This window comes from Lipotes vexillifer, unplaced genomic scaffold (genome assembly GCF_000442215.2).
Source record: "Lipotes vexillifer unplaced genomic scaffold, Lipotes_vexillifer_v1.1 scaffold75, whole genome shotgun sequence".
In the NCBI taxonomy this organism is placed as follows: Eukaryota; Metazoa; Chordata; class Mammalia; order Artiodactyla; family Lipotidae; genus Lipotes; species Lipotes vexillifer.
Genome location: NW_006771517.1, coordinates 2,622,518 through 2,632,791, shown reverse-complemented (window position 1 = coordinate 2,632,791; position 10,274 = coordinate 2,622,518). Strand labels below are relative to the sequence as shown.

Sequence of the window (10,274 nt, the reverse complement as noted above, 5' to 3'; positions counted from 1 at the left end):
GAGGCCCACGGACCACAAAAAAAAAAAAAAAAAAAAAAAAGCTGAATAACAAGTGTGGGTGTTTTGTAGAAAGATGGAGTGGGCAATGGCAATGGAAGGGTACTTGGGGCTCAGGCCAGGGAGAGCTTTGAGCTCTGTGGAAGGGAGTTGGGACTCTCTGTAGGCAATTTGGGGGATGAGGATGGGCCATGACCAAAACTGGCTTTGGAGAGAGTTCCTGGTGGCATGATGGCAGGTGTGTTCCTTCCTGGTTATGTGAGCTTCCTCAAGTCACTACATCTCTAGAACTCACTGTCAATGACAGTAAAGTAGGGATAGTCCCATCCCACACGGACGGTTTAATGAACTGATGTTTGTGAAAATGCTTTACAAACTGAAGTTGTGCAAGTGTTTTGATTCCATTTCAGTGAACATTAATGGATCAATAAATGCCTTAAGCCAGCCCTGCACTTGGGCCCGGGGAGCTCACCCCCGGATTAAGTGGTGACTGAAAGGAAGAATAGGCCAGAGGCTTTTGCCAAATCCAACTAAAAGATGATGGGGCCTGAGGCTCAGCCTGGCTTGCTTTCTTCCTTTAGCTGCTGGTGACTCCCTGCTGCCTTTTCCTCACAAAGGCCCTTTACTTGCTAGTTGTCTTTTCTACAGACTTACATTTGGTTGGAATTTGCCAAGCAGCATTTTTTTTTTTTTTGCGGTACGTGGGCCTCACTGTTGCGGCCTCTCCCGTTGCGGGGGCACAGGCTCCTGACGCAAAGGCTCAGTGGCCATGGCTCACGGGCCCAGCCGCTCTGCGGCATGTGGGATCTTCCCGGACCGGGGCATGAACCCGTGTCCCCTGCATCGGCAGGCAGACTCTCAACCACTGCGCCACCAGGGAAGCCCTGCCAAGCAGCTTTTGTGAGCTGGCAAGGCTGTGGGCTTGCCTCCAGCTTCCTGCTTTTTAAGTGAGTGGCTTTCATGGCAGCCCCGGACACTAGAAGACACATGTTACTCTGGCACGGGCTGTGGGGCCCATCCACCACTTCCTGCCCACATTAGCAGCTGCTCTTTATCTGAGCAATGTGCTTCCCCTTGCCTTCCCCATCCCTGGAGAAAAAGATTGTCACACAAGCACATTTGGGACCTCCAGCTGCTTCCTCAGGTAGATGGTCTGAGTCCAGAGCCTGTGGGGTTTGGTTTCAAGTCCGCCCTGGAGAGTTGGTGCTGGGGCCCAGTTTGGGGTGACCCCTTGGGAGGGGGAGGCACCTCCACTTGACCCTGCAGTAGGGAGCACTTGTGAGCCTGCCCGTCTTAGATCCTTCACCCACTGGCATGTGAAGTATGGCGCTGAAGGTTAGAACCCCGGGACAGCCCTGCGCCCCTCCATTTGCCCTCCTCACTCCCCATTTGGCTGCAGCAGACATAAACTCGATGCCCACCTTGGTGTAGATGGAGTGGGCCAAGTGAAAGACGCACGCAGCCCATGTGGTCCCCCCCTCTGCCAGTCTCAGTTGATACAGCCATGGGTAAAGAAATGTTTCATTAACACTTCTTAGTACTCATTGGAGAAAGAATGGTGCAAGGGCACAGGAAAGGCCGTGTGAGGAGAGCTGGGGGTGACGAGGACTGTGGTGAACTGGATCTGGAACATCACATGACTCTGGACCTGCCATGTGGAAATGAGAAGCCAGGATTACCAAGCTTCGACTTTTGCAAGAGAACTTGGGCATCTAGACTTTAATGTAGCATCTCCAATTTAAAAACACTCGCAACCAATTCAAATTTCTAAAACAATACTGTGGCTTGCTGGTTTATACCTGTGCACCAAAAGAATGGTCTGCTTTCTTCCCCTACAGGCCCCTAAGGTTCGCCAAGACAGGCCCTGGCAGGAGGGAGGAGGGAGGAGCCGGTGAGAGCAAGCGGTTAGCCCTGACCTGGGCCCTGCGCTCTCCTGCAGCACAGCTCTGGCAGCTCTTCTCAGCTTGCCGTTTCCTCCGGTCAGTGGCTCTGCCTGACTTTCTTGCTCCCGGGGCGGGGGTGCCCCTCATCAGCCAATGCAGAGCAGGAAGGCACTCTCGTTCTCTCACCTCTCTGCTCACAGAGCCTGGGGTCAACGCTTTTGAGCCTTGGCAGCCAACGACAGGGTGGCAATGCCTTTCCAGGGTCTAGAATAAGCCCTTTCCACCCCACCCCAATGACATGCCCCAACTCCTGGAACCTGGAGTCCACACCTTGAGTCCAGAGACGCCCTCCGCCTGTTGTAATGATGATCCACATCCCGGCTCAGTGTGCTGGCCTTCAAAGTGGGGGGTGGGAGGGGTGCTGGAGGGGTCAGAGAATGAGGTAAAAACAGAAATGGATGCCCATAACTGTGTTTTATTAATCTCTGACCAGCAGAGTGGGCATAGTAAACAGCACTGGACCAATACTGTGCCATCTTGTCTGAGATGTTAAAAATTAGGATCACAATCTCACCCGCAACTGCAGGTTCACCTCTTCCTGAAATATCTCTCTTCTCCAACACTGGATGCCCACTGAGAGGTCAGAAGTTTGCAGCAAGAATTTCCTGCCAGCCTGTAGCTGCTGCCTCGGCCCCTCCCTCCCTCCCCCTGAAGCCCACACTGACCTGCAGACCCCACCTTGTGGACTCTCAACACTGCAAGCTGCCTGTCCAGGCCAACGCTGACCCAGAGCATCCTGCCCCTCAAGTGGGCGCAGGGGTGCTCAGTCCAGTGCAAGTATCCCAGTGCTCAGCCGCACCTTCGTTCTACACCGACAGGGGCCAACACCTCAACTTTTGGCTGCAATTCCCAGAGAGCTTGGGATCCTGCCTATCTCCGTGTAGAGTCACAGCCCATGACCCTTTTGCTCCCTCTCACGACATCACACTCATCCCTTCCTGGAAAACCATTTTAATTAGTTTACACAGGCGGCAAAGAGGGAGATACGGAAGCTGGGCCGGCTGGGCTGTCTTTAGAAACTGCCAGGTCTCCCTCTTGGCTCTGAGCAGAATTAGCAGCAATTCTAAGAAGCCCCAGGCCTGGCCTCCAACAGCAAAGCCAGAGGAAAGTCACCCCCAGAAAGCCGACAGGGGAGGTGGGAGGCTGTGAGTGCTCAGCGTCCTGCAGACGAGGGAGGTGGATGAGGGAAGTGTGGACTCACACGGGGCTCTCAGAGGCTCCATCCAGCAAGGCGTCCGGCCAGGGCTGTGTTCAAAGCTGGGTTAGGCAGAGATGGGAGCCACAGAGAGATGAGAGGTCTGGCTGGCAAGCCCCAGGGGAAGGGCAAAGGCACTGGGGCAGATACAGCCACGGACAATGGCCAGCTCAGGCAGGGCCTCTGCAATGCCCACAGCAAACAAGTCCATCCACACAGCTCAGGGGCCTTGGCCTCTTCAGGGCCCCTGTCTCAGCCAAGCGCAAAGGCATCTCCCAGGCCAGAAATCAGAGCCAAAGCACCAGCCCTGTCCCACAGCAGCTTGCAGATGTGGGGCTGGGTCAGCATGGGGACCAGGCCATCCTCAGCTCAGTGGCAGTTCTGACAGCTGGGGTGGCAAGGAGACCCATTCACCCGGCAGCGGCAGCCCCCGCTGGTGTCTCCCGGGCCCTAGAGGATGAGCGGGGAGAGGAGAAAAGGTCAGGACAGTGAAGACAGTGGGCCCCTCCCCCTCCGCCATGCACTCCATCTCACCCCCAAAGCACAGACTCCCACCCTGGGCCTTGGGTCGGGCACACCCCCCTGCTAAGATGACCCTCTCAGCCCCAGCCACCAGATGGAGGCAGCCGTTAAGGCCTTTCTGGGCTCCCGTAGCAGCCTCAATTCTGCGGTCTGGCTGCCCACCCCTAGACCTGGAGCCAGAGAGGACTTGATGGATTTTTACATATTCGGGGTGGGTCAGCACACTGGTGGCATGAGACTGTGCTCCTTCCGCCTCCACCTGTCTCACTGTCTGCCTGTACGGATAACACCGAGCCCCAATACCAGGAACGCTCCTCCCAACGACAGCCACCATGAGCCACCATGCGCGTGCTCACCATGTGACAGACGCACCGCACTAAGCACTGCTCTTGCATTTTTTCATTTGATTCTGACAATAAACCTGAGGCCCAGCTATCATCTCCACTTCACAGACGAAGAAACTGTGACTCAGAGAAGGGAGTAACAGCCTATCCAAATGGTCAATGTGTGCCAGAGCCAGGGACCCACCCCTCTACCTCTGACTCCCACCCGCACCCTTGGCCGCTGTCCTCTAGGGCAGGGCTGGGCAAACATTTCTGTAAAGGGCAAGACAGTTCCCTGAGTTTTTGCCGGCCAGTCTGTCTCTGCCTTTGTAGTGCAAAAGCAGCTACAGACAGTATGCAAACGAATGAGCGGGGCTCCCATAAAACTTTACTTATGGACACTAAAATTCGGCTTTCATATAATTTTTACATGTCATCAAATATTCTTCTTTTGATATGTTCAACCACTTTAAAAGATGTAAAAAACGTTCTTAGTTCACGAGCTACACAAATGCAGGCAGTGGGGTTAGAACTGGCCCATGGGCTGACCTGTCCAATCTCTACTCTCAGGCACTCTCCCACAGCACCCCTGAGCCCTCTGCTCCCTGGGGACTCACCCCGGGGCCCCAGCGAGGACCCTTGGTGACCCAGCAGATCTCGGTGTGGCAGACAGTGCAGCGGATCCAGTCACAGCCGTCCTTCTTCTGCACCACGATCCGGCACTGTGGGCAGTGCATGGCCTCGCCCTGCTGCAGCATGGTCTGCAGCAGAGCAGGTGCTGACCTTAGGCCCAGCCCCGCTCCCCGGCCCCGGCCCCACTGCAGAGAGAAACCGGCCAACCCGGAGTCGCAGAATCACTCTCCCATGCTGCTCCACCCAGGCCCAGCTGCATGCAGCCTCCTCTCCCATGCGTCTGCAGTCTCCTCTCTCCACCTGGACACTCCCCGCTGCGCGCCACTTCTCCTGAGTCCCATCTCTGGATGGGAGTGATGCCAACAGGAGCTCAAGCCTCCAGGGCTGGATGAACCACAGTCCTTTCAGAGAAGTCCCCATCCCTCCCCAAAACTCAAATCCCCGGCCCTCAGCCTTGACCCAGCCTCACCCTCAGCATCTCTGTCGTCTGCCGGGCAGCCACGTCGTTCTGAGCCCGCAGGGCCAGGTCGTCCTGGTACTCCTTGCAGTTCATCTGCTCGTGGATGGCCTGCAGCAGGATGAGGGGCTCGAGGGAGTTAGAGAGGTGAGGGCCAGAGCAGGCGTCCACATAAGCACTTAATGCTTCTACATGGTGTCAGTGACAGAGCCTTCCTTTGTAAACCACACACACCCTGAGGCCAGGGAGGTGATAATCATCATATATACCTATTTATTTTAAGTCCCAGGCAGGCACAGAAATCCCTAAACCGCAGCAGCCCCTCGTCGCAGGCTGTGTTCTGCCCTGGCTGTAGGCCTAATGCTCTGAGAGTGAGCTTGCAGGCTCAGCCCTGCCTACTCGCCCAAGACCAGTCTCTGTTGTGGTCACTTGTTCAGAGGATGAGGGCAGGGATGGCCTGAGGTGAGGGTCAGGCAGGGCTCAGTTCAGGACAGGAGTTGACACGGGTTGGTCTGTGACGGATCGGGGTTCATCAGAGGCCAGGATCGGGGCTCAGTCTGGGGCGAGGATTATCCAGAGGCTCAGTCCGGATTCAGGGCTCAGTCTAAGGCTTAGGCTCAGATCAGGGCCCAAGCCAAGCCTGGCCACTGATACACAGCTCTAAGTCATTGCAACCAGGTCAGTATCCCAGCTCCCTTCCTAGGAGAACAAACTCAGAATGGCATTGAGCTCCTGACAGGACCAGAGTGACTGGGCAGTGTGGGTCCCTGTCCCCACCTTGCAAAGCAGGCAGTTGATGTGGAAACACACAGGGCAGGTGAACTCGTTGACGTCATCCTCAAAGAAGCACCATCCTTTGCAGTCCGGGGTCTTGCAGTGGTAGCTGAAGGCACTGCGGTTTTCCGCAATGGAGATGCCCAGCTCCAGAAATCGCTGGTAATCCTCGGGGCTCAGGAGCTGCCAGCAGACCACAACCTTGGTGCTCTGGGTTCAGAACACCTGACAATGTGCCCTCCTGGCCACCAAATATCCCTCAGGAAGCCCCCAACCCATAAAGTCCAACACAGCAGTGTTAAAAACTCCATTCAAAAAGTGGGTCAAGGGAATTCCCTGGCAGTCCGGTGGTTAGGACTCTGTGCTTCCACTGCAGGGGGCATGGGTTTGATCCTGCAAGCCGAATGGCTCAGCAAAAAAAAAAAAAAAAAAAAAGGAAAAAAAAAGTAGGTTAAAAGTTCTGGGGATGGATGATTGCACAGCAATGTGGCTACACCTAATGCCACAGAACTGTATACTTAAAAAATGGTTAAATGGTAAATGTCATATATATTTTACCACAATCTTTTAAAAAGGGGGAAAAGTGGACAAAAACAATAACAAGCAATTCCAGGAAGATGTGGTTAAACCAGCCTCCTGGTACACAGCACTCTGAGAAAGCCGTGCGGCAATAAGGTTTCAACCGCCCCAAGCTTTCCTGACCCCCTGAGACTTATTCTACTTCTACAAGTGTATCCTAAGAAAATAATATGTAAGAAGGAAGAGACACCATAAGCAAAATGTTCCTTGAAGCATTCCTTACAAACTGGAAGGAATTATTAATAATAATTAATATCAAAAATTATTGATATTAATTATTAAGAGAGGAGAACTGAACAGGATGTATGCCACAGAGATTTATAATAATCTTTAGAAAGGTTTTGTAGCAAAATAGCAAAAGCTGTTGTCCCTACCCTGGTTACAATGAGGTAAAAATCACGCCTATGTTCTATATCTTGACTGAGTGGTAGTCTTAAGAGTTACATTTGTCAAAACTCATCTAACTGCATGCTTACAACGGACGAATTTTATTGTGTGCAAGGTATACCTCAATAGTTAATTTAAAAAGAAAAAAAAAAACATGTCTACCCAGAGACACCAAAGGAAACAGGAGAAAATGCAATCAGAGATTTTCTGGGATGGCAGAGTCGGTGGGTGATTTTTCTCTTTGATTTCTGTTCTAGTTCTTGTGGTTTAGGCATGTTTTTTGTAAAACAACCTCCACTGCATTACTCTGCTGATCCCTGCCCCTTCCTCTTTCTCTGCCACACTTGACTATTCTCTGAGGCTTCGGTCAACGTCCAGGGGCTCCAGGGAAGCATGAGCCCTGCAGCTCCTTGGCATGAACTCTGGCCCCATCACAATGCCCCTTGGAAGAGGTGGGTTTTATAGGGAAAGCCTCTGGGCAGCGACTGTGGGTGCCAGGATATATGGAATGATCTATGTCTTGGGGCCTCTCCAGGCAAGAGTAAGGAAGCCAGAGCTGCCCTTCTCAGGTGCCCCACAAACAACAGTTAAAAATGGGGCTTCTCTTAGTGTAAAGGCTGGGAGTTCCCAAAGGCCCACCCCTTCTGTCTGCCCTTTTTCCCCTGAGGCAGAACCCCTTAGGTGCCAGGAAATACTCGGTAAAGTTTAGGGGGTTCTGAGAAGCAGCATCGTAAGAAATAGGCAGAAGTGATGTAGAGAAACGGGGTCTTGTATATGCGGTGGTGGGGGTCTCTCATTTGGACCTCAGCCACCTTTGGCCCTGCCTCCATGCTGGCCTGGGAATTCCAAGATGCCCAATTCTGGGAAGGCCATTCCCCAGCAGTTTAAAAACCAATGATCAAGTCCAACAGTCCACTTTACAGATGGGTAAATGGAGACGCAAAGAAGGGAGAGCACTTGTTCAAGATGACCAGCAGTCAGGGGCATAACTCGATAATAATAACATTAATAATAATAGAAAACACACACATGCAGACACATACAGCCCTGTGAAAGGTTGCTGGAGGAGTGGCCCCTATTTGTTCATGTCTCCCCAACTCCACACCCTTGGGTGGTTCCCTCCCACACGAACTCTGGGCTTAAGCATGTGACCTGCTTTGGCCAAAGGGACAGGAGCAAGTGAGCAGCCTTGGAAAGCGCTCCTGCACTGGCTGCTCTTGGATCCTTGAGACACCAGCACATGAGCAGGCCCTGGCCAGCCTGGGATGGATGAGACCAAAGTGGAAAGAGGCCCTGTCATCCCAGCCATCACAGATAAGACCATCACACCAGTCCATGACAGTGGACCTGCCAGCTAAGCCCAGTTGAGCTCTGCCAGGCCCAACCTGGACCAGATGAATCATCCAGCTAAGCCCAACCCAAATTGCTAACTTGCAGATTCATAAGCTAAATAAATGGTGGTTGTTTTGAGTCTGGAGTAATCTGTTACACAGCAGAAGCAAACTGATACAAGGGCTAACTGATACCACGTATCAAGCACTACTCCAAATTCTTTACACGTCTTCCACTATAACCTTCACAACCCTTGAAATAGAAACTAAGTCTCTGACCCCAACCAAGAAGAGAAAACCGAAGCACAGAGAGGCTGCATATCTGACCTGAGGTCACCAGGCCATCTGGCCCCAGAATTCCCCCCTGCTAACTGCTCTGCTGTCTCTTCTTCATAAGGGTGTTTTCTTTACTAGGTATTTCCCCTAGTTCCTGTCCTGCCTACCCCTTGGGCTTCCAGCATCCCACACAGAAAAGGCTCTTGATAAATGACTGGTGCCTGAGACTGGGACTCTCAAACCAGTTCCCACCTGCCAGCTCAGGGCCCAGTTCCCTGGGACAGGGGGTGTGCCTCTTCCTCCCCCAGGCCTTACCGCCCGGATCTCCCTCTCCAGCAGCTTGCCCGAGCATGAATAGGTGTTGTCAATGAAGGGGCAGGCAACCTCGGCCTCCTGGCTGTTGCGGATGGTGCCCTGTAGACACTCCCTGGGAGAGGTATGAATAGGTGGGGAGGTTAGGGGTCATCTGAACCCCATCCCCCAGGACTCCAGCCCCCAGGACTCCAGCCCTCACATGGTGAGGCCTGACCCCAGGCGGGCTTCTCCTCAATACCTCCCTTCCGATCGCTCCCACCAACCCATCACTTCTGTCCCCCCACTGCCACCCTTATCACTCCGGCCCAGGTCCCATCACCTCACCTGCAGGACTGCAGGAGCCTCCTCACTGGGCTCCCTGGGTCTACCATGTCCCTCTCCCCACAGCCTCCCATCCCATCCCACCCAGAGCAAACCTGAGAGCCCCAGTGACTCACCCTCCCTAATACCTCTCTGTCCCCATCCCCTAACCCCCTCCATCCCTCTGCTCCAGCTACACTGACCCCTTGCTGCCACAGGCAGGCCAGGCACATACCCCCTTTGGACCCCCTGGTCTGCTCAAGTGCAGCTTCCCTAGGGGCTTCCCAGACCTCTCATAGGGCAGGGCCTCTGTTACTTTTATCATAATCCACTGGTACTTAGCATTTGGCACAATTTACAATTATATCAGTGATTATTTGATTAACATCGGCCTGCCCACAGGAATGTAAGCTTCAGGAGGCTGAAAATGAGCTTTTTTGTTCACTCCTGGATCCCCAGGCCTAGCCCAGTCCCTGGCACCCAGGGCAGCTCATCAAATGTGTGCTGTGAAGGACACGTTCTCCACAGCCCAGGGCCAGGTGTGGAGCCTCAGAGGGCAGACTGTCCACCAGCGAGGGTCAGGGCCGGGTTGGCACGGGCTGCCAGGCCAGAACCCAGGCCTTACATGGGCCTGGCGGTTGTGTGGAAGGTCGCATGCTCTGGCGACAGAATGCCTGAGCTGTGTGGCCTCGAGCAAGTTGCTGGCCTCTCTGTACCTCACATTCCTTCTCTGCAAAAAGGGGAGAGAGTGCCTACCTCGCAGGTTTCTGTGGGCGTCCAGAGATGTAAGAGCACTGCGCCCCACCCCCTTTCAGCCATGGGTACTGCGCAGCCGTGAGGAACTACATCGCTGGGGGTGGGGTCAGGGCCGCACCTGCAGAAGGTGTGCAGACACTCACGCAGCACCACGGCCTCGCCGGGCGCCAGCACCGAGTAGCACACGGGACACTCGGTAGGCTCGGTGTTCAGCACCAGGCTCCGCTGATCCAGTTGCACGTGCTGTAGGTAGTTCCCCTCCTGCTGCTGCTGCTTCCGCTGGGCACACGGGGGGGTGGGGCCGCGGGGCGTGTCAGGGTCTCAGGGGCGGGCCAGGAGGGCGCAGGACCAGGTGATGGGTGAAACCTGGCGGGGCGGGGAGGGTGGGGGTGCGGAGCAGAATCCTGCGGTGGGGGTGGGACTAGGCGCAGGCGATGCTGGGAAGGGAGGGGCCGGGAGCGGGGCGGGGCGGGAGGCGGGGAAACA

General features: G+C 54.4%; 1 protein-coding gene across 2 annotated transcripts in view; it reads right to left on the bottom strand.

The window, feature by feature from the left end:
- Positions 1-2,875: 2,875 nt before the first annotated feature.
- RBCK1 (RANBP2-type and C3HC4-type zinc finger containing 1) overlaps positions 2,876-10,274 on the bottom strand; it is a 19,506-nt gene continuing 12,107 nt past the window's right edge. Inside the window, exons 7-12 of one of the 2 annotated variants that reach the window (XM_007446884.1) lie at positions 9,907-10,067; positions 8,733-8,844; positions 5,848-6,027; positions 5,083-5,181; positions 4,598-4,741; positions 2,876-3,585 (exon numbers count right to left, since the gene is read on the bottom strand). In XM_007446884.1, the coding sequence (XP_007446946.1) occupies positions 3,505-3,585; positions 4,598-4,741; positions 5,083-5,181; positions 5,848-6,027; positions 8,733-8,844; positions 9,907-10,067 (777 nt within the window). In that variant the 3' untranslated portion in view covers positions 2,876-3,504. The remainder of the gene's footprint in view (positions 3,586-4,597; positions 4,742-5,082; positions 5,182-5,847; positions 6,028-8,732; positions 8,845-9,906; positions 10,068-10,274) is intronic. The other variant, XM_007446885.1, reaches the window with a different exon arrangement.